General features: G+C 59.9%; 1 protein-coding gene across 1 annotated transcript; it reads right to left on the minus strand.

Moving 5' to 3' along the window:
• On the minus strand, window positions 1-26,176 carry TRIM62 (tripartite motif containing 62). The gene is made up of 5 exons (XM_062190907.1): window positions 25,767-26,176; window positions 14,130-14,225; window positions 9,826-10,082; window positions 9,272-9,387; window positions 1-2,259 (listed from the first exon to the last, which is right to left on the minus strand). The coding sequence occupies exons 1-5, from the start codon at window positions 26,172-26,174 to the stop codon at window positions 1,709-1,711; spliced, it is 1,428 nt and encodes a 475-aa protein (XP_062046891.1). The 5' UTR covers window positions 26,175-26,176; the 3' UTR covers window positions 1-1,708.
• Window positions 26,177-27,525: the final 1,349 nt, after the last annotated feature.

Below are 27,525 nucleotides of genomic sequence, written 5' to 3' on the forward strand. Positions count from 1 at the left end.
AACGTTCATTTAATACAAATGGACCCTAACGCACAAAATGGGCAACGTTTTAAATAAAAATACTGCTGGCAGGGGCTCAGATTCTGGTAGCTGAGTGGGTGGGTCGGGGCTGAGGACTCCCCTAGCTCAGGGGAGGGCCCGGTGGACAGAAACCCCCCCAAGTTCAGCTATTGTGGCTCCCTTGGGATGGGTGGGCTCAGAGACCCCCTAGGCCCCAGGACTAGAAAGAGAAATGAAGGCAGAGGGGACTCTGCTGCCTGGCAGTGCAGTCCTTGGGTTCCCACCTCTGGGCAGGGCCAGGGCCTTGCAGCAGGGCACCTGGAGGCCCTGCTGCTTCAACGCCACAGCCCAGAGGCAGACTCCGGTCTGAGTGCCTCACGGTTGGATGCTGTGGAGAGCAGCACGGCTGGGCTTGCCCAACATCCATCCCGACTGCTTTCCAGTGGCTTTTTTTGTGTGTGGTTGCAGCTGGAAAGAAGACAACTACATTTCCCAGACTCCCTTGCAGCCAAGGGTCTGGCTATGACTTCAGTTTCTCCAAACAGAATTGCACGTGGAGATGTGGATTTGAGACCTGAGTTAGGTGGGAGAGAGGCAGGCCTCAGGATGTCCACTGGTTGGCCTGGACGGCGGCAGGGGCAGCACAGTTCTGCAGCCCAGCGGTTTCTCAGGCAGTGGCTTCCCGCAGAGGGGAGCAGTTTCCCGGGTCACAATGGACTTGAACTTGGCGGCTGGGAGCTGTTCTGGGAAACTCGGCAAGGATTCTGCTCCCTAGCCCTGCCAATGACTCTGAAAGCTACTAGGGACCTGGTGATACATCCTGGTCTAATTAAACCAGCCAGAGAGGTTCTTGTTCCTGCATCAGGATCCCAAAACAGATGCCAAGTCCGATGGGGGGATGGTAGGGCAATCAATGGCGATAGCCCCTCCTAGGGTGCAGGTCCTGATGAAAACAAGCACCTGTATCTGGACGCCTCCCCACCCCCAGCAAGGCACAGAGGCCTGGCTGGAACCCTGTCCAGTGCTGCTGGTCCCGCAGGTGCCTCTGGGCTAGTGGCCCCTGCCTCAGCCTTGGGTGTGTCCTTACCCCACAGCAGGCCTGGGCAGAAGGTGGTGGCACAGTGATGGTGCCACGTGGGCTCTATTATGGGCTCCACAGGCATCGTCTCTGACCCGCAGATCTGTGGGAAAAGCAGGAACCACCCATCTCCAGGAAGGAGGGTGGGTCTCAGACTTCCCTAGGGCCAGCTACAGCTTGTGTCCACCGTGGGCTGGGGTCCAGCTTAAAGTCGCCCATCACGAGCTTGGTCAGGGGCAAGGGAGAGTTCGTGTGTCTTCTGAGCTGCTGGCTGCTGGACACATCTAGCAGGTCCTGAGGTCACAGCAGCTGGGCAGGGGGTGGACATGGGGAGGAAGTCAGCTCTCTGCCCCTGGAGGAAGGGGCTGAGGGCTGGGCAGGGGCTGCCCTGAGGAGAAGCCACGTCGCATCCTTGGACCAACGCTGCATCCCCTTCAAGGTCAGAGCTACAGAGCATCCATGCTGGAGGAGTTTAGGACTTTGTGGAGCACAACCTCCACCTTTCACACAGGGCAATGGGAGCTGGAGGTGGCCAAGGCTGGCTGGAGCCCAGGCCTCCTGTGTGTCCTGGGCAGGGCTCCTGGTAGTGGCAGCCGCCCCGAGAGAAGCTGGGGTCAGCCCCGGCTGGGGCTAGATGCGAACGGTGTTGATCCTCAAGGGCTGCACATTCTTGCCATTGGCATGGCTCTGGCCGGGGCTGAAGTAGGAGCAGAGCTTGCCCGGGAACTTCTCGCGGAAGGTGTAGAGCCAGGACATGTCGTCGGCATTGTAGAAGATGAGCAGGCCCTGGTCGTAGTCCAGGAAGACGCCCACCTTGTCCAGCTTGTCCCGGACGTTGAGCCGTGTCCAGGGCTCCGTGCAGGCGCTGTACTGGTTGCCGTCATGCATGACGATGCAGTAGAAGCCGCGGCTGGGCTGGATCTGGATGCTGCCTTTGCGGCTCGCGGCCTCGTGGGCCAGGCCGATCACCCACTGCGTCTTCTCGGCCACCACCACCTCCCAGTAGTGGACGCCACTACTGAAGGCCTCCGAGCCCAGCACCGACACCTCCACGTCGAAGCGCTTGGGCGAGTCCTGCAGCGGCTGGGGGTGCAGGTTGCCGTAGGCCACGATGGTGCAGTCGTCGGACAGGATCAGGCGCTGGTGAGCAGTGCCCGGGTCCAGGGTCAGGGCGGCTGGGACTGTGGGGGTGGAGGAGGGAGAGGAGATGAGTGGAGAGAAGCAGCAGCCTGGTGTCTATTGGAGGGCGGGGCTCTGGCTGGTTCCAGGAGGCCACTGACCTGCTGTGTGACCCTCGGTATGAGCCTCCCCTCTCTGGGCCTCGTCTTCGTCTGTGAAATGGAAGGGGCTGGCTAAACCTGCCTGGTTAAGCTTGGCTGCAGGGCTGTGGTGCACCAGGTGAAGCCACCGGCTCACATATTGGAACACCCTTCCCTTTCAGTTCCCTGCTGAGGTGCCTGGGAAGGCCGTGGATGGTGGATCAGGTACTTGAGCCCCTACCACCCATGAGAGAGACCTGGATTGAGCTCCTGCCTCCTGGTTTAGCACTGACCGTTGCAGCCATTTGATGAGTAAACTAATGGATAAAAACTCTGTCTCTCCCACTCTTGCTGTCACTCTGCCTTTCAAACAAACAAAATAAATCTTTTAAAAAAGTTGGCTGCAGGAAAGCCAGGGCTGGGGCTGCCTGTTCACTGCCCGATGCCCACGGTCAGGCCCAGAGCAGGCATGCCACCCACCTGAGTTCAGTTATCCGGAAAGAGGTGCAGAACCAGGCACCTGCAGAGCAGGACGGAGCCTCAGGATGCTGCAGGTGCTACTGCCCCCTAGGGGTGACTTGGAAATTAGTGTGGGGGGGGTGTTCAGGGTGTCTGAATGACAGGCAGGGCTGCTAAGGACCCTGCAGGAAATGCACGGGGCGGCACTGCAGAGGGTGTACTCTCTGCCCCGCCCCCACCAACAGCCTTCAAATGGTCCAGACATTCATGGAAACCTGAAACTACAACCAAACTGCCTTTTATGCATCAGCATGACGTCACGCTGGCAGCTTCAGGATCCACTGGATATGCTGGAATGCGAGTGCCATGTAAAGGCAGGGGAGGCGGGATTCGTTTTGTTGGGACCTTCACTGAGAAACGTTGGCTGTTTTGAAAAACCAGGGCGGCTCCACTGACAGTTACAACCCACCTGTGGGACTGTAGTTGAGGCAGAATGATGTTTGACCTACTGACGTGAGCACCTACACACTCACATGCAAACAGTGTAGCATGAATAACTTCCTGGGGCAGGGGTGGTTAACCTCTGCTGCTTGGGGCTTGGGGTGGCACAGCAGGTCAAGCTGCTGTTTGCAACACGAGCATTCCATGTTGGAGCACGGGTCTGAGCCCTGGCTGTTCCACTTCAGATTCAGCTCCCTGCTTATGCACCTGGAAAAGCAGTGGAGGGTGGCCTGAGTGCTTGGGCTCCTGCCACCCATGCGGGAGACCTGGATGAAGCTCTGGACTCCTGGCTGTAGCCTCGCCCAGCCTCAGCCCTGAGGTCATTTGGGTAGAAACCAGTGTATGGAAGATCTTTCTTTCTCTCTCTGCCTTTCAAATAAATAATTTTTTTTTTTTTTAAGATGCTGCTCGGGATGCCTGCATCCCATACAGGAGCACCCTGAGTCCCAGCTCCACTCCTGATTCCAGATTCCTGCTAATGTACATTCTGATTCCAGATTCCCACTAATGTACACATGATGGCTCAAGTACTTGGTTACCTGCCACCATATGAGACCTGGACTGGGCTCCTGGCTCCTGGTTTCAGCCTAGCTCAGTCCTGGCTGTTACAGGCATTCAGGGGTTAACCAGGAATGGAAGATCTGTGTCTGTCTCTGTCTCTTTAAAAAAAAATTGTAATCTCCTGTTGTCCTTTATATTATAGTCATAGTATGCATAAATATATATGTAGATCCACATATGTTACATAATCATATATGTATACTTGAAATTGTAGAAAGGCTATACTTTCTTTGAGACATTACACATTATTTGTTATGAAGAGTAGAAGATGGATCTAAAATTTGAAAACCACTCATTCTAGGCCGACTTTTCCCCCTGACAGATGGGAGCACAGACCCAGGCCATGCAGCTGACAGTGGCAGAACCAGGGCTGATCAACGCTGCGGGCAGTCTGGCCCCAGCTCTCTCCTCCAGCCCACCTCTTACTCGCCACCCCCATCCCACATAGCCCCAAGTCTTTGTTCCCTCCACCCCTTCTGCTTGCTGCCATTGCCCCAACAAGGCTCAATCCGAAGGACTCATTCTCTGGGGAGACTGCTTGTCCACTCAGCAGGTGCACTCACTCTTCCCTCTGAAATTCCCGGCCTCTGTCTCTGGCCCTCTACTGGCACAGGGCATGGTCCCTTGTACCTGCACCTCTCTACCATGGCACCAGGAGGGCGGGGACTGTACCAATGAGCCAGGCTCTCCCTTGCGTGGCCAGTGCCCAGCACAGGGGCTGGCGTGGGCAGGGTTCTGCAAAGGTTCATCAAATTAAATTGACCCTGTTGATGCTGGGCAGGTAGCACAGGCTGGGGCACCTGGCTCTGGGCTGGCCACACCAGCCGAACAGGTCCAGCTCTCAAAGCCGCATCTCTCTGTTTGCTCTCTCCTACCCAAGGGAGTGGTGACCAGCCAGGGGAGAAGTGGAATTTGGGGTTGGTTCTCCTGAGCCTGGGTGAACACCTCCAGGCCGGAGCAAGACACAGTGGAGGAAGCATGGGAAGAAGGAGGCCTAGGACCAGTTCCTGGGGGCGAAGGACCTCTCCAGTGAACCATGGACGAACCCTGTGCCCTGCTGTCTGAGGGGCACAGGGCAGCGGGACAGGCCCCTAAGGGCTTTAGCCACAGAGACATAGGGTGGGGAATCCCCACAGCAGGGAGCGAGGCATGGAGTGGGAGGGGGGAAGGGAGAAGAAGAACCTAATTGGACGCAGATGGGACCCCGGCTATGGGCAGAGGGGTGTGGACCACACTCAGAGCCTGGGGTGGGGGCTGGGCAGTTCTGAGTGTCGGGGAAAGCTGGGCCTCTCCTCCAAGGTGCCCATGGGGATTTGGAGAAGCCGGTGCTGGCAGAAACCGAGACTCAGGGCACAGGGCGGAGACACCCACGCAGACAGGAGGGCCCGGCCTCAGGGCGACGTGGGCCACTGCTCCTGCTGCTGGGGATGGGAAGGGCTCCAGGAGACAGCTCGTGGGCTCTGAGACCCTGCGACAGCTCACAGGGCATGGGGGAAATTTTTTCACCACCCAGCCTGGACCATGTGGGGGCTGGGGGCAGGGGCTGACTCTGGGGAAGCTTTTATAAGCACCCCAAGGGTAGGGGCTGGCACGGGGCCTCCCGCAGAGGGGCCTATCTCCCGGAATGCCCTCCTGCCCTCCCCCTGGGCAAGCATGGGCAGGAGTAAGAGCCTCAGACTCCAGGGAACTTGGTCAAGGGCAAGGCCACACCCTGTCTCCCCTCCCTGAGAAGTGGGTCCCTACACAGTCACTTCCGCCCGCCCCCAGCCCCACCAGAGCGTCAGGCCCAGCAAAACAAAGGCTTACAAGTCCTGGATCCAGACCCCGAGTTTTATAAAAACCAAACCCCAGGCACTAAGGCAGCCGTCTCGTCCCCACGGTCCCCACGGTCCCCACGTGAGCGGAGGCCTGTCTGAGCCCTGGGGTCAGAGGCGTCCAGGAAGGACCGTGGGCTGCGGCCCCACAGTGTTCCCGGCCACAGGTCAAGCACATGGCAGGGGAGGCCCTCCCTGGGCGCAGTGCCACGGCCGGCCTGCGTCCCTTTGTTCTCAAGGGCGGCCGTGTGGAGCCGGCAGGGCCCTGAGAGCACAGGAAGCTCCGTCGGCTCTTTCCTCAGGGCAGGGCTCTAAGAAATCTGGCCCCTCGGGTCTGGCGCTGACTCAGGCTCTGGGCTGCACAGGCAGGCATGGGGCAAAACCTGCTCACGCCCACGCTGGGGGCACCACCGCAGGCCCAAGGGCACCCATGTTCCAGAAGGGGCAGCCGAGGCTTCAGAGCCCTCTTGGAGTAAAGTGGCTTGCTCAAGTGGCCACTTAGGGCGGGAGTGGAGCTGGCGCTTGAGCTGAGGTCTTTTCACGTGACCTGTCCGTGAACGTGGCCTCAGACCGCCTGTTCAGGCAGAATGGGAAGCAGCTTGATGACTCAAGAGAAGAGCAAATAGGTACCAAGAACTGGCCGAGTCTTGGGGCTGTTATCACAGATAAATAATCCAACCCTCATACCTCCCGCAGGAGATAAATGGGACTATCCCTGCTTTATAGAGGCGGAGACTGAAGCTCAGAGGGGGCGGGCTTCGCCCTTGGCAGTGAACCTGCTGGGACTTAGGGTTCAGAGGAGCAGGGGGAGGGGCGGGGAGAGGGCAGCGCAGGAGGGGGAGGTGTCGGGAACCAGGGCGGCCCTGTCCGGCGTCCTTGGGACAATGGGCTGCCTGGCCCGGCCGGGGAGGAGGCTTGTGCCCAGGAGCTGAGGCAGTCAGATCAGGGAGGGAAAGGTCATGGTCAGAATGGGGCTCTATAATGTGAGGCTGGGGGGTGGGCAGGGGACTGGGGGTGGTGGGGAGGCGAGGTTCCAGGGCAGGGCATGACACGTGCTCTGTGGGGTCCTCGGGCGACCTAGTGGGTGACTTGGTAGGAATCTGGAGCTGGAGGGGAGGGGCAGGCAGGAAGCTGCTGGACCCCACAGGCCAGGTCCCTCGGGACACCCCTCCCATCCGGTCAGAAAGAGCTTTGGCGCTGGGAGAGGAGCCAGAGTGACTTCACAGCCCCCAGGAACGGAAGGGGCCTGGTTCAGCAGGCCACTGTGCTCTGATGTCCCACAGCTCCCTGAGGCTGCTCTCTCTGGGGTGCGGGTCCTCAGCTCTGGACACATTTTCAGTTGTTACACTGAGGGCGAGGGTCCGAGCGACCTCCAGCATCCAGTGGACAAAGGTCATGGCCGCTGCTCCAGGGCCTCTGGCGCGCCAGACAGTGCCCCATACAGGGGTGCACTGGTCTCAAGGTCAACAGTGCTGTCGATGAGGAGCCCTCCTCTAGGGCCAGCAGCAAGTCCCCATATCCACCTGCTCACCTATGGGCGAGCTGACAAGGGACCACTTGCATGCCCTGGGGAACTGAGGCTCCAAGGAGGAAGCGACACGTCTCCTGTTAGGCTGCTGGGCCCACAGGTGGTCCTCATCCCGCTGCGTCCTCCTGGGGAAGTCCCTCCCAGGCTGGGAGCTAGCCCGGAACCAGCACCACCAAGTCTGCTAGAAGATGGGCCCCTCCCCCACCTGCTGCCCCCTTTGTCAGTGGGGAGCCGGGACCAGAGTTATGAGAACAAAGCCGTGTCACCTGCAGGGAAGCCCCGGCTACGTGGCCCGGCATTCTCACCTTTGGAGATCATCTGGCCCCTCTCGGTCCCTCCAGAAAGCCACATCCTAGACCCACCCGGGCCCTCCCCTCCCCCACCGCAATGGGGGTGTCCAGCTCCCTCAGTCTTCAGCGCTCAGTTCAAATACCATCTGTTCTGTGCCTCCCCAGCCCCTCCTCTGCCCCACACAGAGCCTCCTGTTGTCCCCCTCGTCGCTGCCCTTGTCCTAGGGGGCCCTCGGGGTCTGGCTGCTTGCTCGTCTGTCTCCCCGGACTCCTGAAAGTGTCTCGGGAGTGATGAATGCATGACTCCAGACGGGTGGGAGAACGGTGACCTCTATGTGGCCTTGGGGAGCCAGGGTACACCCCTGACCCTCAGTTTCCCCAGCTGCCCCCACCCCCAGTGATGTGTGTGGGTGTGTGTGTGGAGGGGCCGGAGAATGGCCAGTGGGCTCACTGAGGGCACAGGCCCTGGGGTCTGAAGTCAGGGTCTCAGTCCCGCAGGCTGCGACAGGAGACACATTCCTAACAGCTCCGAGGATAACGACGGTGCGTACCACCCCTGAGCGAGAAACCCCTTCCATATCCGCATCTCGCCTCCAGAGGACATTGTGCCGGACTCAGGGACACACAAGGGGACCTGCCCCCAGTGGACTGAACCTGCCCACAGCGTGCAAAAGACTGATCCCGTCTCAGGCTCTGCTGATGCTACAGACCCTCCCCTCTCCCTGCAACCCTGCACCACCAAGTGTCCATCTGGGCCAAGCAGTGGTCTCTCTCCCTACCTCGCTGGGAAAGGGGAGGCCATCTCGGAAGAGGATCCCATGAGTCTCACCTCGGCCCCACCGGCTTCAGGGCCCGTTAACTCCACCTTCCTCGGGCTCCTGGCCCAGCCGTGTGGCCTCGGCTGGCTGGCAGCAGAGGCCAGCACAGGTAGCAGGCAAGGCTGTCCCTCCAGCAGCCAGAGAGATGCTTTCAAAACTTACACCAGCTCACGTCACTTCACTGCCCCAACTCAAGAAAGTAAGATCCACAAGGCAGGGACTTGTGCCTGTTTTGCTCACGGCCATAAACCTCTAGCACCTAGAATGGTGGGGCGAAGTAGGGGCCACCGTGCACAGGGACTGCCGGTGAAGAGCCTGGCACCTGTCCCTTTATCTGGAGAGTGGGAATACGCATGGAACCTACCGCATGGGCTTTTACGAGAAGGATGCACTGGGGCCCCAGAGGATACTGGGCCCAGTGCTGTGCTACAGTGAGCTAGGCTGCCGCCTGCAGTGCTGGCATCCCATATGAGCACCTGTTCAAGTCCCAGCTGCTCCACTTCTGATCCAGTTCCCTGCTAATGTGTCTGGGAAGGCAGTGGGACATGGCCAACATGCATGGGTTCTTGTCACCCATGTGGGAGACCCAGATGAAGCTCCTGGCTCCTAGCCTGGCCTAGCCCTGGCCGTTGCAGCCATCTGAGGAGTGAACCAGCAGATAGAAGATCTCCCCCCACCTCCCCCCACCCCCGTCTCTCATTCTCTGTCATTCTGCCTTTCATGTAAATAAATCTTTGTTTTTTTAAAAACAGGAAAGAGGGAGAGAGGGTAGAAGGCCTCGTAGATTTCATGGGGTTCACTCAGTGAGCCAAGTGCCTGTGTGGGTGCCCAACACTGGACTGGAACATACCAAGGGGCTCTGCTCAGCTCCCTGCCCCTGTGCTGGGGACCCGTCCCCACTCGCTCCAGCCCCCGCTAATCCATGTGTCTTCCTAGTCCCCCTCGGTGGTGGCAGGGCCTTACCTGGGTGGATGTCCTGGAACAGGGACTTCCAGATGGTGTACTGCAGGGGGCCTGTGTACTTGGAGGTCGGGAAGTCTTCGTACGTCAGGTTGGTCTCATGGGTTTTCCCCTTGAGCCTGGAAGGGCAGCAGGACAGAGGGCTGCACTGGGCCCTGGGCTCCTGCCCCAAGCCAGGGCCCTGCAGCCACCTTCAGAGCAGCAGACACAGGGTGAGGTCAGGAGCGAGAACTCTGTGGGACCCCGACTCAAGTGCTGCTTGTGCCACTTCTGACCTCTCTAGCTATGACCCTCAGCTTTCTCTTCTTTAGAATGGGTACCATGCCAGTGTCTGCCTTTGAGGCTTATTGTGAGGATTACCTAGCATAACGTGTATGAAACGCTTAGCACCGTGCTTGGTTCATGGTCAACCCTGAGCCGTGATATTGATCAGCAATAAACCCACGTCTAATTGTTATTACTGAGGGCAGCACTGGGGCCAGAGGAACCTTGGTGGGTCAGGGAAGGGATGGCTGCCTGGGGAGGGGTCCTGGGGCGGAGAGGGTGGTGGCACTTACCGCTCGGACAGGGAGGCCACCCCGGCCAGGAAGGTGTGCCGGTCGGTCTCGGCCAGCCGCTCCTGCAGGATCTGGGCGCCCTCCTGCACCTTGCGCAGCTGCTGGCTGTAGCGCTGCACCTTCTGCTCAATGTCGGTCAGCGTGCGGGCAGTGTCGGCCTCCAGCTCCTCCAGCATGGCCTTCTGCCGCTCGCGCAGCAGCCGGTGCAGCCGCTCGAAGGCCTCGCCAATGGTGGTGCGCAGGCTCTTGGTGGAGGACTGGAAGGGAGGGGTGGGGGGGCCAATCCCCAGGGGTTACGGTGAGGGGGGCAGAAGGGGTGATCCTTGGGTGAGAGGATAGGCAGAGCGGAGACAGAGGGGGAATACCCAGCTGCCTGGCTTGGGTGGGAGGGACAGGGAAGCTGGGTGGGGGCTGGGGACAGGGGGAGATGCTGAGTTCAGCCTGGGACACTGAGGTCTTCAGTTGTCAAAACTCTGACTCCTGGGGCTCGGGGGAAGATGACAAGTAGGTCACAGACGCCAGAGCTTTATCAAGGGCCACACGCCTGGTGAACCTTGGTGGTCGCTGGCCCTGTCCTGCCATAGCCAAGACCCTCGGGCTAAGGAACAAAAGCTGGCACTGGGGGCCGATATCAGAGAGGGTGAGCACAGGTGTGCAGGGTTCTCTGCCCCCGCGGGTTCTGCAAGGCCCAGGAGCGCATGGAGGAGGGATGGGCACAGGGTATGGCGCCTGGCAGCCTGGATCTCCAGTTGTGCCCACCTCAGTGGCCTAAGCTCCGTGAACCTGACATCGCAGGGCACGGCAGAGATGCAAGGAGGAGGCGTGCACCACGTGCCCCTGATTCCACTGGGCACAGCCTGCAGGGAGAGGTGGCTTCTCACCGGGCCACGGAGGGCCAGGCAGAGGCGAGGCTGGCGGCAGGAAGACGGGGTTCAGAAGAGCCCGCGGGGGAGCAGCAGGTGGGGCCGGCCGCCTCCGCAATCGCCCTTTGTGGGATTCTGGCTGCAAGTTCACCGAGTCAGAGACCCCACTGTGTTCAGTGCCCGGGGCTCTGCGGGAGCCTCCACAAAGCCTCAATTAAGGCCTGTTTGCTCCCGTCGTGGCGGCAGGAAGTGTGGCTGGCAGCGGGCCAGCCTCTCCGCGCATGCCCACCCAGACAGCCCTGCAGACAAAGACGGGGCGCGGTGCTGGCCTCCCTGCACCCCCTCACCCAGGGGAGGGGCCCGGTGCTGATGGGGACGGGACGAGCTGCCCTCCAGAGGCTGTCCCATCCGAGGCCACCCACTGTGGATCCTCTGAGACCCTGGGCCGCGCTGTGCTGCCCTCAGGGTGCTGCGCTGTTGCCTCTGCCGGCCAGCCCCTTCCACTCCACCCCTGCATGCCCTCCCTCACCTTTGATGTCCCTGCCCCAAGGGCTGCTGAGTCCCCATGGCCTCCGGTGACTCCTGAGTGTCACATCTATTTCCCACTGGCTCCCCTCTCTTCCCACTGGGGTCCCACAGATTCCTCTGATGGACTCAGCCCACAAGTCAGCCCCAGCCCCAGTCAGCGGGGCTTCTCACATGCAAACCCTACCCCCCATCCCTCCCAGTGACTAGGGAGACCCTGGGTTCCTCAGCTCAGCATTCAAAGCCCCTCTCACTTTGATTTAGCACCACTACGCTGCAATCCCACCTGTCAAGGATGACCCCTGACTCAAATCTTTCCCTTACCTAGCAAACTCCAATTGAGCCTACAAGGCCCAGCTGGGAGGCCACCGCCTCTGAGACACGGTCCCCAGTGTTCCCAGAGCCTTCGGGAAGCAGTGTGAAGGCACTGTTGCATGTCTCCCTGGCTAGAGGATGAGTGACATCGCCTGGAGCCCTGCACCTCCCAGGCCCACCTCAAGGCCTGGCCCAGCCTGGCCCAAGGCTGGCAGTCAGAAGCTGTTTGAGGGGTGAAGGAGGAAAAGAGAGAGGCCGGCATTGTGGTGCAGGGGGTTAAGCTTGCCGCCTGCGACACCAGCATCCCACACGAGCACCAGTTTGAATCCCGGCTGCTCTGTTTCTGGCCCAGTTTCCTGCTAATGGTCCTGGGAAAGCAGCAGCAGATGACCCAAGTGCTTGGGCCCCTGCCGTCCATGTGGGAGTAGATGGAGTTCCAGTCTCCTGGCTTCAGCCTGGCCCAGCCCTGGTTACTGCGGCCATTTGGGGAGTGAGCCAGTGGATGGAGGACCTCCTTCTCTCTCTCTCTCTCTCTCCCTCTCTCTGTAACTCTGCCTTTCAAATAAATAAATAAATCATAAACAAGTAAAGTGAGAATATTTTCTTAAAAAGGAGGGAGGAGAGTGGGCTCTTGTTCAGGGTTGTTCCACAAAGTGGGTGTGGGCTCTGTCTTCCATCCAGGCTGGGGCCCAGTGTTCCCAGACAAGAGAGGATGGGGTAACGAGAGACAGAGGCAGGGGAGGGCGGCCGGGAGCCCCTGCCCCCAGGGCTGTCTCTGATGACTCCTCCTAAGTCTCCTGGCTCGCTGACCGACGCTGACCGACGGGCGTGGCTCTGGCCACAGACATCCACGTGCAAGGTGGCGGCCGGCTCACTGAACGGGACAGCAAGCTGCTGATTTGCTGGCTGTGGGGCCTCAGGCCGGGCCCTCAGCCTCTCTGTGCCTTGGTTTCCTTACTGATACAACTGAGATAAAACAACAGTTCCTACCCTGCATGGTGTATGTTTTCACTCATGTATTCTACAGCTACACAGTGCGTGTGTGCCAGAGACAGTGCTAGGGTTTGGGGAGTCCTGCTGTGGGGTTCTGTGAGACAATACAGAGGAGACAGAGGCAGCCCCAGCTCCACGTGCAGGCCCCCTGTACACCAGTTCTCTCCAGACTAGAGCTCCCTTCCCCCACCGCTCCCTCCAGGGCCAGAGCTGGGAAGGCAGTCTCCCCCCCCAGCCCCCAGCCCACCACATCCCATGGAACACCCCGGGGCCTGGAGGAGCAGGGGCCCTTGCAGACAAACTCCCTGCCAAGAATGCGTCACCCTCAGGGCCAACCAAAGAAAACAGAGGCCTGGAGGAGGGAGATCAGACGGCCCCGGGGCTGGGCCACCGAAGGGGCAGGCGCCGCAGGAAAGCGAAGTCAGGCACCAGGTGAAATATGAGTCCACAGCATCCACAGGCATCTCTTGTATAAACAGCCCAGTGCAGACAGGAAGCGCTGGGGGACTACAGGGGAGGGGGCCCCCAGGACCCCCCAGAGGCAGACAGATGGACAGGAAAGCAGGGGAGGAAGAGGTCAGTGGAGAAAAACAAAGGAGGGGTGGGAGGCGGCCGAGAAGAAGCAGACCCCCGTCCCGTCTCCTCCATGCACACGCCCCCTTGTGCTTCTCATCACCGACTGGGACAGACTCGCTGGCCAGATGGGGAGACTGAGGCAAGGAGAAGCAAGTAGGCCCCGGGGTCCTGGGGCTGTTTCTCATCTGTTACCCACCGAGGCTCCTGCCCCGGAGGCACTCTGGAATGTTCTTGGAAGAAATGCTTGTCATGACCTTCCTGAAACATCCCCTCCCCCGGCCCCGCAGCGGGCTGGTGGCCACGCTGGGGCATGGATCTCGGTTTCCGTGGCCTCCTCGGGCCCCAGGATGACCTCTGGAGGCCCAGCACAGCCTGCAGGCCCCGCTCCCGCTGCTGCTGGCGGCGGCACTCCTGCATGAGCCAGCCGGATACCCCAGACCTCACTGTGCCCAGAGTCAGTCCGTGCAGTGGGGACTCCCCGGGCTCCTCCCAGCCCTGGAGCTCCCGAAGAACTCTTCCTTGTTCCCGTCCCCGTCCCAGGACAGGTGGGGGCCCTGAAAAGTGTTCCCTGTGAGGTGGTGGCCAGATCAGAGCCTGGGCCCTTCCTCTTGGGTCAGGGAGAGTGGCTTTCTTCCCACCCTGTCCTCACTAAACCACGGTAGCCAGAGACAGCAGGCCGGCACCTGTGTCCCCATGGCTGGGTGGAAGAGGGGGAGGATTCCAGAGCTACTGCACAAACCATCAAACCATCAGGAGGGCTTGCAGGGGACAGGCTCAGGACTGCCCGCCCCAGCAACAGGCGTGTCCAATAAGGGACAGCAAAGACTGCACCCACTCTCCCAGCCCTGCAGTACTCTGGGGGAGATCCGGAAGGCCCCTGGTCCCACCTCAACTTCCACCCCAAAATGGCCCCATCCTTAACCCAGTACCAGCCCACATCTTTGCCCTCTGTCACTGCGGGGTGAGGGTCCCACTTGTTCACCTTCGCGGGAGCCCCACCAGCGGCCCCACCCCAGCGTCCGCCAGGCTCACCTTGGTCTCCGCCAGCTGTCGCTTAAGCAGCTGCAGGGCCTCTGTGTGCTCCCGCTCGCTGTCCTGAAGGGCCTGAAGCTGCTCCTTCAGCTCCCTCTGAAACACACAGAGGGCCGGGATGAGGGCGTGGGCGCACCTGCCGCAGGCATCCCGGGGTAGGTGCCGGGCATCATCCTGGCCTCATAGCCCCCTTCCTCCGCACCTGCTTCCCCTGACAGCCCAACCAGCAAGTCCTAGAGAGTCTGACTCCTAAGTGTCTCCAGAATCCATCAGCATTTGCCATCAGGATTTTTCCCAACAGCCTCTCCTCTGCCCATCCTGGGAGTCCCTGGTCTCCCCGTCTCTCCAATCCACTTCTACATGGGTGCTCCCTGGTCCCCTGCTTGGCTGCCAGCTCCCTGCTTAGAATCCTTTGGTGAGAGCAAGGCTATGCAACAGTCCATTGCTACAGACTGAACGCCAGCATTTCCCAAATGCTTATGCTCAGCTCTGATAGCAAATTGCAAAATAAACACATGACCAGAATGACTGATGGCTCCTTTGCCTCAGGTTTCAGGATGGCTCAGCAGGGCCCTGCTAGTGACCTTGTCCTTTGGGGTAGGCATTGCTATTGCAGAGCAATGGGTTTGGACACCAGCACCCTCTATCAGAGTGCCTAGGACTAAGTCCTACCTCTATTTCCAATCCAGCTCGCTGCTAATGCACTTGGGAAAGCAGAAGAATATGGCCCCCGCTACCCATGTAGGAGACAGGGATGGAGTTCCAGGCTCCTGGCTTCAGCTTGGTCCAGCCCTGGCCATTGTGGCCATTTGGGGAGCGATCCAGTGGATGGAGGATCTCTCTCTGTCTCTCTGTCTCTCTCTCTCTCACACACACACACACAACACCATCACAAGACCCAGCGATGTGCTAGCAAGCTGGATCTCCAGGAAGAAAGAAACAAAGGAGAAGAGCCTGTTGCCCGATAGTGCTTGCCAATTTCTGTGGTGTGAGTGCCCCCATCAAAGCGGGTCTCAAGGTCTCAGTGTGAGGGCACTGGGTGCAGGGCTGGGAAGAGATGTGCGGTCACCTACAGCTCCCATCGCCGGGAGTCCTTCCCTAGACTTGTTTTACATAAGAGAGAAATATATCTGCATCTGATTGCAGCTACAATGGTCAGGTTTCTGTTGCTAACAGCTGAGGGTCATTCCTAATGGCATTATGTGTGTCTGAGTCCTTGGCGCAGATGAGTCTTGTTGGCCTAAGGGTGCAGAGTGACCGTCCTCGGCTCCCCTGCTGGCCTTGGCCTGTCCAGCTTAGGACGTGGTGTGGCTGAGCAGCAGGTGCAGGGGGCACTGGACTGAGTGGTTCTCCTCCTTGGTGGTGCCCACGGATCCCTGCAAGGGCCAGCCACCCAGGCCACTCCTTGCCGTTCTGAGAAACTGCCCTGGAGGTCTGCATGGCTTACATTGCTCAGTGCACCCCAGGGACTTGGACAAATACCTCCTGCACTCTGGAGGGGACAAGGAGATCTGGGCGCGGGGAGCAATGGCGCACTCTTGACCCCGCCCACACACATGTGCTGCTGCCTCCTTGGGCCCTGCATGGTGCTGGGGAAAGGGTGGGGGATGAAGGGCAAGTCCCAGCCCAAGGTGTGCACGTGAGGTGGAAGATACACACACACCCTGGTGAAGGCTGGGGCAGTGTTTGGGGACCCCAGGCTGCTCCTCCTCCCACTGCCCCATCTCAGGGCAGGGTCCCCCATTTCCATCCAAGCCAGAAGCCTGGGAGTCATCCCCGCCACCTGCCACCTCCTCTCTACACAGTCATCAGCTTTGCTCTGGGCTGGTTCTCTCCTCTCTGTACCCGCTGCTCCTGGCTTGGTTTTCATCCCTTCTCTGGACGGGGGCCCCAGGTGCCCTCTCCCTGCTGCTCCGAGCCCCCACCAGCAGCAGGAGTGACCATTCTCAAGGACAGACCCATACATGCTGCTCCCCTGCACCCCTCTGCAGGATTCCCACGTTGTCAGGGCAGAAGGGTACACGGCCTTAGCGTGACATTCAAAGCCCCTCACCACTGGCCCCCACCTTCTTCTCCAGCCTTCTGTCTTGGTCCTGACCTGTCTGTCCAATGTGCGGCCACTAGCCCCACGTGGCCATTATATATACTGCAATTCATTAAAATGAAATAAAATAGAAAAGTCAGTTCTCCGGTTGCACTGGTTGCATCCCCGCACTCAGCAGCCACATGGAAGCAGCGGCCACGGCACCAGGCAGTGCGGAGGCAGAACCCCCAATCATCCAGAAAGTTCTACAGGGCAGCACTGAGCATCTTTCAGTGTCCTCAGGAGGCTTCTTCCCGGAAGGCTTCACCCACACACATCTCCTCCACTTCCTGGACGTGGACCCACCTCTTCAGACCCAGCCCAAATGTCAGCAAGACCCAAATTCCCCGCATTTCACTGCCTCCTGGTTTGGTTACAAGGCTTCCTGTCAGTGTCTCCGGCTAGCCTGGGGGCTCCTGAGGGCAGGTGCCATGTTGCAAGGATTTTCATGTGCTCAGTGCCCAGGGCAGGACCAGGCACAGACCAGCCAGGGTCGGTGCTTGCAGGATGAGCCTGCCCAGGGAACAGAGCCAGGTGGGAGGGGACAGAGAGGCAGGCCCCTCCCCCAAGGGGGTGGGGGGTAGGGGGCTAAGGGCTAGGTGCAGGGCCTGAGAGAACAGTTAACTCAGGAAATCCAAACCCTAGCACGCCAGGGCAGGACCAAGGAGGCAGCCCGAGCTCTGGGCCAGCTCCTACCCGAAGGATCTCCTTCCAGGCCTGGGGCTGGACAGACCTGCCTTAAGAAGCTGGCTCTGCCACCCACTCACTGGGTGACCCTGGGAGGTTGCCTAGCATCCCTGTGCCTCAGTCCCGTAGCTGCAGAATGGGGACAATAACTGCTCCTAGGGCGGGGAGGGTGAGATGAGGCACCAGGAAGAGAGGTTTGGCCTCACCGTGCACAGAGCCCAGCATGCACTGGGCACACAGGCGAGGCGGCGGTCACTGTGTCCTGCCTGAGGCCCCTCAGCCGCTTCCTCTCCCCTGGCTGTGTCCTCGGACGGCCAGAGTGGGAAGGGGCAGAGGGGACCATCTGGCCCAGCCCCGGGGATTGCCCAAGCAGGGCACAGTGGCACAAGGAAAGGGACTGACCACGCCACGGCCACACAGCTTGACAGGAGAACACACCAGAATATTTCCTCCCAGCAGGGCAGTCAGACAGGAAGCAGGAACCTGCTGATAAAGTCCAAGGGAGAGAGCAGCCCGAGGAAGGACACTAACACTGGTGCAGGTCCAGGAGCACAGGGGCTGGAAGCGGGTGTGGCTTGCGCTTGAATTTCACAGGCACCTCGTCACCTAATTCTCACAAGGAGCCCTGAGATTAGTAGTGCCTTTATGACCCCATCTCACAAATGCGGAAACGGAGGCTCAGAGAGGTTGGGCAGGTTGCCTAAGGTCACACAGCAAGTATGAGATTGAGTGGCTCCAAGAATCCACTCAAAAAAACCACTCAGCCTCTCTGCCTCCCACTCAATTCAATACCGCAATAGTCCCATTCTCATTCTCACCCCCTCCCTCCCTGCTACCTTTTCTTTCTTTTTGAAAGGCAGAGCTCTAGACAGAGAAAGAGACAGAGATCTTCCATCCACTGGTTCCCAAAGGGCTGCAACAGCCAGGTCTGGGCCGGGAGCCTAGAACTCCATCTGGGTCTCCCATGCAGGTGGTAGGGACTCAAGTACTTGGACCATCAGCTGCTGCCTCTCTGGGTGCACATTACCAGGAAAGTGGAATCGGAAGTGGAGCCACAGCTGGAACCCAGCCACTCTGACATGCAATGTGGGTGTCCCAAGCAGTGTCCCCACTGTGGTGCCAAAGGCCCGGCCTGCAGCAGTAACTTCTGAGCACTGTGCAGTGCCAGGTTCGTGCTGGCCCCTCAGGCTGGCCACGCAGGCCTTGCCTTGAAAAGTGTGCAGGCAGGTGACGAGGCAAAAACTTGGACAGGTAGGTTACCAGGGAGAAGAGGATACACGTGGACGGCCTGCCTTGGACCCAACACAGCTGTCGCCACCTGGCTGTGTCGGTGACACCCTCCCTCCACCTCGCTCTCCAAGTCTGTAAAGCGAGGCCATCACAGCACCTGGCCCTTAGGTTTGCTGCAAGGATGAAATGACGTCATGTATGACCTGACATGACGCAAGGGTGAGCTTGGTCCAAGCTGCGTCATTAGCATGACCACTGTGATTGCACGTGAGACACGCAGGCAGAGCCAGGCAGCTTTCTGCTGGGAGGACCTGGGGAGATGGACGGCAGCATTCCTCCAAGCCTCCAGAATGGGGCCGGGGCCTCCGGGTGGACAGAACTAGCCAGGCCGGGCTCAGGCCTTCCTGGCGTGTGCAGGAAATGGGCGTAGTCAGGGACGGCTGCAGCCAGGTGTGTGACATCTGGATGAAGTCACAGCAGGAAAGGCCAGCTGGGGCAGCGCAGAGGATACAGGGCGGGACACCCCTCTGACGACACAGCCTGGCTCTGGGCACCGAGTTGGGCAACTCTACCTGCTGAGAGGCTCGGGGCTCTCGATGGTTCAGAGAGGCCAGGAGAGGGTGGGATACAGAGCCAGGGCTCCAACACGCCCAAGGCCAAGGCCAGACTTCCACTCTCCCCAGCCCAGGAGTCCTAGCTGCTGTGGGAAGCCGTCTTGGCTCTGGGGTTAGGGACCCTTCTTGTCCCAACTGAGACAGCAGGAACTCTGGAGTCAGAAAAACCTGGGCTCGAATCCCAGTTGCATAGCCTAAGGCAAGCCGCTTCTTCCCCTCCCATGATGGGGGTGCGATGGGGGCTACCGAGATGACACTGACCGGTGGGTCCAGCATGATGCCAGCACACAACAGGTGCTCAGGGCCTCTCCTCTTCCCATTGCCTGGGCACTGCTCTCTCTCCCTCCCTGATCCAAGGACGTCACCACCAATCCTAATGTGACAAACTGGAGCCTCTCCTTTCTTTCTTCTCCACCCGGCCTTTGTCCATGCCTGAAGCCCTCTTGTTCCTGGCCCTCCTGACAGACCTGGATTCTTCTGGACCTTTTGTATCTTTGGGCCCCACCCCCACTCCCAGGTGCACGCTGGAACTGCAGAGTCTCTGGCAACACCTGGCTGCTCCCCTGCCTCCAGCTCACGGTGCACACTGGCCCATCGGGCCCAGGGCACACTACAGATCTGACCAGGCCACACTCGCTCGTGTGAACCTGTTCCTGGCTCCCTGGCACCTGCAGGGTCAAGCCCAGCCTCCTTGGGCACGCGTGTGTGTGTGCAACTGCGTGTGCGCTCAAGGCCTCCCTGAGCTGGTCAAGCCTCTCTTTCCCATTCTGACCTACCCCCTCCCCTCCAGCCACAGCAAGCATGGCCATGCCTGTCCGCGGTCAGACGCAGCTGGCCTGAGCTTCAGCTCCAGTCTCAGGGACACTTCCTTGCTGTGTGACTTAGGTACAGCTTCTGAGCTTTGGTTTCCTCATTTGTAAAATGGGGCAATGAGATTCACCTCCTAGGGTTGCTGTGCACAGTTAATGAGAGAGAGGGAGAGACAGGAGAGGGAGTGGGAGGGGAGGGAGGAGAGGAGGGGAGGGGGAAGGGCTGAGGAGGGAGAGAGGAGGGAGGGGGAGGGGGAGGGGGAAGTGCCTAAGTGAGCCTGCCAAAGCAGGAGTGGGTGTGCATGCACACACACACACAGTTCCTGGCAGTCTGCACCCAGGCCACAGAGGCTGGGACCCTTTGATTCCCCCTGCCCATAACACCTCTCTCCCTGCTCCCGGGCCTGAGGCTCTCAGCGCATCCTGGAGGACTCAGCTGGGCAGGCCTCAGCCCTGTCTCCCGGGACCCTGGCAGGGCAGCTATGTCTTGAGCCCACCAAGGCCTGGCCCCAGCAGCCACAGAGGGAGCGCTGACTGTGGACATTGTAACATCCTCCACGTCCAGCCCGAGGGCCCCAGCAGAGTGCGAGGGCGGTGAGGGCGGCAAGGGCCATGGTGCTGCGGGAACACCACAGCACTGGGAGGCGGGGCAGCCGAGCTCTGTCCCGCCTCCAGCAGGCCACGCCCCCCTCCCAGTGCAGGGCAGGAGGAGCCCTAGCAGTGCTTCCTGAGGTCCCCGCCCTGGGTCGCTCCCCAGGGACAGCTAAGGAGGGGCTTCTGAGTCGGCCCCTGCTGGGACCCCTGTGCTCCCCCCACTAGCAAGTCACTCAATCTCCCAGCCTCAGCGTCTCCATCTGTGGAGTGGGGCTGCTCCGAGCCCCCCTCAGGGGTCAGGGAGAGGATGAGATGCCTTTAACCGAGGCCCTGACTGTGTGCCAGGAAACAGCCACTATTATTCTGTTGTGGCTCCCACCAGACCCTTTTCTTCCTATAAAATAAACGCCTTGCCCAGCCCCCTCCATGTCATTCACCCTGTCTACACCGGGGCCTGTGCTCAGGCCAGGGCTCCTGGCTGCCCAGCACCTGTGAATCGGGAAGTGGGAATGCCAACAGCCAGTCCCAGTGGGACCCCAGCCAGCCTTGCCCACACAGGGCTGCCCTCTGCACCTAAGTCCTGCCCTCTCCTGGAATAGTGACAGCTGCGGCCGCTTCCCCACGACACAGCCGACCCAGCCACCGTGGGACAAACCAGCGACTCGGCCGCTGTCATTTCTTTGGGCGGAGAGCAAGGCCTTCTCCCTCTCTTCACTTGAAGTCAGCAGTCTCCGTGTCCCTTCCATCCACTGTGCAGAAGAGCCCAGAGCCAAGATCTGAACCCAGCCCCTGGCCCCGCTCTCTCCTGTGAGGCTGCCTTGGCGTCGCGGGATCACCACGCCGGCCCGTCTGGGCTCCCGGCCAAGGCTGATCCACCACTGTCTTTGTTGGCATGAAGGAGGCCTTGGGAAAGGCTCCAGTGGTCACATGAGGCCCGGAGGGGGTGGCCGGGTCTGAATCGGATCCCCTCTCTGGGGGTTAGGAACCTGAGACAGCCAGAGAGCCGGATGCCAGGCCTCACCAAGATGTCATTGCAGCCACCTGCCCTCGGGGCGTCAGCTGGCACAGACCGCGTCCTTCAACCCAGCTCTGTGCTGAGCCCCCTCAATTTAAAGCCAGGCAGGTGGCTGGGAGACGGCTCCACAGCCCGCAGCGGTGGCTCAGAGGCTCCGGTCTGGGCCCTGCCTTTTACAGCTGGGCCACCAAGGCATCCAATTCTCAGAGCCTCTGCAGAGCCTGCTCCACAGGGGCGTGACGGAGACCGGAGGAGGTCATACAGAGAAAGCTCTGACCACAGTCCCAGGCATGGAACTAGGGCGCAGCTGGTACTGGCTGAGACGCCTTAAGCCACTGGAGCTGGCCAGGCCTCTCCTTTTCCCCACAGCCCAGGTTCTCGGGAGCAGGTGAGGGGTGGGGGCAGGGAGAGACGTCAGCACACACACATTACATAAAGATTCTGTTGAACTATTGAGTAAGTCTAGCTATGTTTATCCATGGGGGGTGGATTTCACTTTTATATTCTATAGCCTTACTTCTTACATTCGTTTTATAATCAGGGTACATAGATACGTAAAAATCGCTGTGTGCCCACTGGACCAGTCAGATGGAGTATTCCTAACCCTAACAACATACTTCCCAGGAACGTCGCGTTATCCCCATGTTACAGGTTTGGAGAAGTGAAGTGACTTGGCCAAGGACGTGCAGCCTGCTGGGACCGGACCGCTGTATTGGAACTGCAGCATGAAACAGTTCTGCCTGGCACGAGCTGATGTTTGAGCTGAATCTGGAAAGCTGAGTGGGCTGTCGCTAGGTCAAGGCTCTCAACCAGGAGTGATGTTCACCCAGGAGATGTGTGTCAATGTTTGGAGATCGGTTTGGCTGTCACAACTTGGGGGAGGGTATTCCTCCTGGCAAACAGTGGGCAGAGCACAAGAGGGCCCTGCACAACAAAGAGTTAGCCGGTCCCAAGTGGCCGCATGCTGCGGATGACGGGAGGCACTGTAGCTGCCGATCTCTCAGGGCCACAGAGGCTAACGTGGCACTATGCTTTCTCCTAGTTCATTTATTTTATTTTCGTCTACTTGGAGGGCAGAGCACACATGCATGTGTAAGAAAGGAGAGAGATCGATCTTCTATCCACTGGTTCACTCCCCAAATGGCCACAACCACACAGCCAGGGCTGGGCCAGGCCAAAGCCAGGAGGCAGGAACTCCATCCGAGTCTCCCGTGTGGGTGGCAGGACCCCATGCACTTGAGCCATCATCTGCTGTCACCCAGGGTGCATTAGTAGGAAGCCAGGCCTGGAGCCAGTGCTCTGACATAGGATGTGAGTGTGCCACACAGCTTGCCCCGAGTACTAAGCTCTTCTAAGATAATCTTAAGTAACGTCAACCCCATTACTTCCATGCTGTCAAGGAAGAATTGAGGCTCTGAGACTGGGATCGCAAGGATTGCAAGGCCAGTAATGTCAGAGCCAGGATTGGAACTTCCTGAGTTCAAGGCCAGAGCTGCTACTCTTGCTGCTCTGCTGCCTCTAGCATTTCCAGGAAATGTCAAAGCTCCAGGTTAATTGCTAGGCAAGCTGTCGGAGACTGCAGCTGAGCACAGCTCTGGGCCCTGCCGGCTTCCAGGCCTCGGGCAAGTCCCTGCCCTCCCAGCCGCATCTCCCCATCTGTTGAAGAACAAGGGTCCAGATGATCCCCCGGGCCCCGCTGGCTCTGAGGCTCCAGCAGCCACCAGCTGCTAGGGGAGGCGGGGATGTGAGGGGTGGGCTCAGCCTCCTTCCCAGAGCAGAAATAGCTAACGAGCCCTGCTTTCCCACAAGAGGGGAGAGGCAGGCGGGGTGGAGAGTGGCTTGAGCCTCACTCAGGAGCATCTCCTCTGGAGGGGGAAGCAGGTCTCTCTGCCACCACCTTGCCAAGCCCAGAGGGGACCAAAGGAGTCTCATTCCCAGGCAAGAAAGGCAGGTCTGGGTGATCACCCAGCACAGGAGCCCTCACCTGCAGAGTGGGGAAGGATGGGAGCTGTGTTGTCCCGGTCCCTACCAAGTGCCAGGCACCGCACATGGCAGGTTCACCCTGGGTCAGCCTCAGGAAGGAAACATCTGACCTCATTTTACAGAGGGAGCATCAGGCCTTCCAGGAAATGCCTTGCCAAGTTACACAGACAGGGCCCAAGGCAGGTCTGGAACCCAAGTGTGTCTGTGCCCAGGATAGGGCGCTCATGGGTAAGCAAGTGGCCACCCTGCTTTTTTTTCCATCCAAGAATGAAAGTGTCTCAGTAATGTTGGCAGGAAATATATGTTCAGTTTCTCCTGCATGCCCCAGGTCCTAGAATGCAGGGCAAAAGCCCAAATCACAATCATTCGGATTTCCTGGTTTGAGGTAGGGCTAGAGAGACGGACAGGGAGTGAAGAGCAGGGGAGCAGGGCACGGATCTGTCCGGGTCGGGCTCTGGGGGAGTCCCGGGACCTCCCCGACCTCAGTCCACATCTGCATAGGGAAGAAGCCGGCCTGCTGCTTCCAGGGTCCCTCAGACTCTCACTGTCAGTGTCCAGCTCTGTCCAAGGTTCTGGCCCCCTCCCTCTTGATGTGACTTCACAGGTGGAGAGACGGGGACACCAGCGCCCAGCACGAGGACCTCGGGGATGGAGGGCCAATGCTCGCCTCTGCAAGCTCCCAGAGCCCCTGACTCCTGCTCACCCTCCCATCCTCAGCCAGCAGACCTGAAGTCATGTTTTCAGGAGGAGAGAGACAGGGAGGTGGCGATGCTGAACACTGGCCATTTCTCCTGGGTCATGGCACCTGCTAGGTACAGGCCACCTACAGAGACTTGCATGGGTCAGGGTTGGGACCCCTGAGAACACAGAGGAATGGCAGGTGTTGTGGTGCAGTGGGTTAAGCTGCTGCTTGTGGTATGGGCATCCCAAATCCAAGTGCCAGTGCCTCGCTTCCGATCCAGCTCCCTGCTACTTGTGCCTGGGAAGGCAGCAGAAGATGGCCCAAGTACTTGGGTCCCTGCTACCCATGTAGGAGACCCAAAAAGAGTGCCTAGATCCTGGCTTCAGCCTGGCACAGCCCTAGATGCTGCAGCGATTTAGAGTGAACCAATACATGGAAAACATCTCTCTCTCCTTCGCTCCCTATTGCTATGCCTTTCAAATAAATAAAACATTTTTTTTTTCAAAAATGAATGCTTTAAAAAAAGAACACAAGGGAAAATAGTTACTTAGCTCCTGCTTGAGAGCTCACTACCTTCTGGGTGAGCCTAGTCCATTTGCACAAAATGTTTCAGCCAAAAACCTTCTGCTTCCAAACTCTGCACGATCTGGGCCAGCTTAGAACAGAGCTGGTCATTCATTCACTCATTCTTTCATTCACCTGTACTGGCGTGTCCTGGGGGCCCGGTCTTGGGCCAGGCTCAGGGGCCAAAGCCCTGCCCTTGGGGAATTGTGTGCTAGAATTGTATTGCAAAGCCAGATGCACGGGGCTGTGGATTTAAATGGTTTAGATTAAGAAAAGGATTCCAGGTTCAAGCAGGCTTGGAAACCATTTGATCAAACACAGTTAAATAGGCTCATTTGCTACAAGATTTCCCCAAGCCTTTAATAGGCAAATGCGCACAGAGACTCCGCAGGATGTAGGTGTGTGATAATAGAAAGTATACTATGCTTCCCAAATATAGCCTGTCTTGGAACACATCTTTTTTTAAACATCATACTTGTTCATAGAGAGTATTTGAGGAAATCTTTCTCCAGCGCTAGGTTTTTGGCCGGTGGAGCTGGGGGAAGGCTTCATGGGGCGGGGGACACTGTGTAGGGTTTGGGGGGCTGAATGGCTCATCAGCAAGGTCTAAGGAAGATCAGTTACAGTTCTCCTCTGATTGCCAAAACACCCGATGGCAATGACGGGCGAAGGGAGCCATCAAAAGCCCCGGAGGCCATCTCCCCTCCCTCAACTCCAGACACCTCCGCTCTGGGCCTCCTTCTCCAAGTCTTTCATCTTCAAGCCTCAACCTGGCCCCTTCCTCTGGTTTACATCCAATACGGTTCTTACAGGTGTCCAACCTTGACCGTGCAGCCTTACAGAGCCAGGCCTCACCTAGACACCCAAACGCCCAACTCTGACCCCTCTCAGGTTTACCCGCATTCCCCACCCCCCCACCCCACCTTCCCCCCCACCCCTGGCCCAGCACAACGGAGCCGGGTACTGATGCAGCCATACCTGATTCAGGTGCTGCCCTAGAGGCGCTCCTCCCAACCCGGACCCCTCGGCTCCTCGCTGCGGCCCCGCCTTCGCCTGGCCTTCCTCGGGCTGTGTCCCCCTGGCTGCCCCAAGCCGGGCACTTGCTCAGCTCTGCTGTCCCGTGACCGCGCCGCCTCACCCCACCCTCGCCCTCTCCCCCGCCCCGGACCCGCCCCTACTCCAGGTCAATCTCAGATCCAACCTGGCAGAGACAGCCCGTGGCCCCGCCCCCGAGGCCCCGCCCCGTGCCGCGGCCCCACCCCGGGTTAATCCTGATAGGCCCCGACCTCGCCGGCGGCCCCGCCCCGAGACACCTCCGAGGGGGCCGAGCCCGCGGGCCGGCCCCGCCCCCGCCCCGGGCCGGCCGGGCCGCGCACCTGCAGCTCCTCGAAGGCGTCGTCGATGCCGGTGACCTGGTGCTGCTCGTGCAGCGCGGGCTCGTCGCAGAAGAAGCAGAGCAGCGCGCGGTCCGTGAGGCAGAAGAGCTTGACCTTGTCGTGCGCCTGGCAAGGCCGCGCGGCGCGGCGCGCGTTGAGGATGGCGTCCAGCGGGAAGGCGCTGTAGCGCTCCACGATGTTGGCCAGCTTGAGGCTGGGCGCCAGTGCGGGCTCGGCGAAGGTGCGCCGACACTCGGGGCAGTCGCGGGCGCCCTGCGCCTCCTGCCGCACCCAGTGCTCGGTGATGCAGCGGCGGCAGAAGTAGTGCTCGCAGCCCAGGCTCACCGGGTCCTGGTAGATGCTCAGGCAGATGGAGCACAGCAGCTCGTCCTTGAGGCTGCACGCCATGGCGCCGGGGGCGGCGGGGGCGGCGGGGGCGCGCGGGCGAGCGCGGCGCGGCCGGGGCTGCCCAGGGAGGGGCGAGGGGACCAGGATCGCGGAGGAGGGGGTGCCGTCCGGGAGGGGCGGCGCGGGAGGGGTTAAGGGTAGGCACCGCCTGGGATGCGCGCCCGGGGTGGGGGGCGGTCCGAGGTGATGGGTGGCCCCGAGAGCCAGGAGCAGCAGGAGGGGGGTACCTGGCGAGCGAGTTATGGGGGGGACGGGCAGTCCTAAGGGAGGAGTGCTGGGAGCAGGGGACTCGGGAGTGGGGGCGGAGGCCTGGGGGGGCTGAAATCCGGGGATGGGGGCAGTGGGGGGAGGGGGAGAGGCTGGGAATGGGGAGTCCTGGGGGAGTGGGCAGCCAGGCTGAGGAGCACAGCGGCTATGCCCCTTAGGAGAGAGGAGAGGCGCCGGCCTGCTCCGCTGCCCGAGCCCCGGCCCGGCGCGGTCCCTTACCCGCCGGCTCAGCAGCCACCGCTTCGGTCCAGCGCAGCCTCTCAACCCGGAACCAGCCGAGCCCGAGCTGCCGGCGGCCGCGACTCCCTCCCCGCCCCCGTGGGCGGGACCCGAGCGACTCCGCCCCCGAGGCGGGCGGGGGGAGGGGTGGGGCGGCCCGGCCCCCCCCCCCCCCACGCGGCTGCTCCTGGAAGCGCCAGCCCAGCTGTTCTGTGGGGTCTGCGCGGGGAGGGCGTCTAGGTCTCGCCTGGAGTCCTCTCCAGGGGCTGGGGTGGGGGAGGAGGGAGCAGGTAATTGCAGAGGGCAAGGAATGAACGAGCAGCATCTTTCCGGATCGTCAGTTTGAAGAGTTGGGGAAAAAAATCAGGTTTTATATTGAAACAAACAAGAATATGTTATGTACTCCGCATAGCGCGCAATTTTTGCCTGAAATAAAAAGGTGAATCTTGAGAGATACCCTCAGCAGCAAGTTCAAGGCCCTCACACTCCAAAGGGTATCTGGGAGAGAAGTTCAGAAAGCCCTGGCTAATGTCCATCCCGTTGGGCAAACATTTCTGCATGTGTGTGTGTGTGGGGGGGTGGCTCAGGAGAAGGAGAAACAGTAACAGGAGCCCCCGTCTGGTGTGCCAGATGGATGGGATAGGGGATTACCAACAGGCCAGGCCAAAAGGGGAGAACTTAGGGCGGTGCGGTGGGGAAGGGCCTTGGGGGCGTGGGCAGCCTTGAGAGTGGCACTGGGCTCTCCGCAGGGAAACGACCTGGCCAGATCTGGGTTTCAGGAGGTGCTCACTGTGCTGTCAGCAAGGTGAAGGCGGGGACCAGGGCCTTGCTCTGATGGGTGTGTGCAAAGAGCTCAGGACACCAC

This window comes from Lepus europaeus, chromosome 5 (assembly GCF_033115175.1).
Source record: "Lepus europaeus isolate LE1 chromosome 5, mLepTim1.pri, whole genome shotgun sequence".
In the NCBI taxonomy this organism is placed as follows: domain Eukaryota; kingdom Metazoa; phylum Chordata; class Mammalia; order Lagomorpha; family Leporidae; genus Lepus; species Lepus europaeus.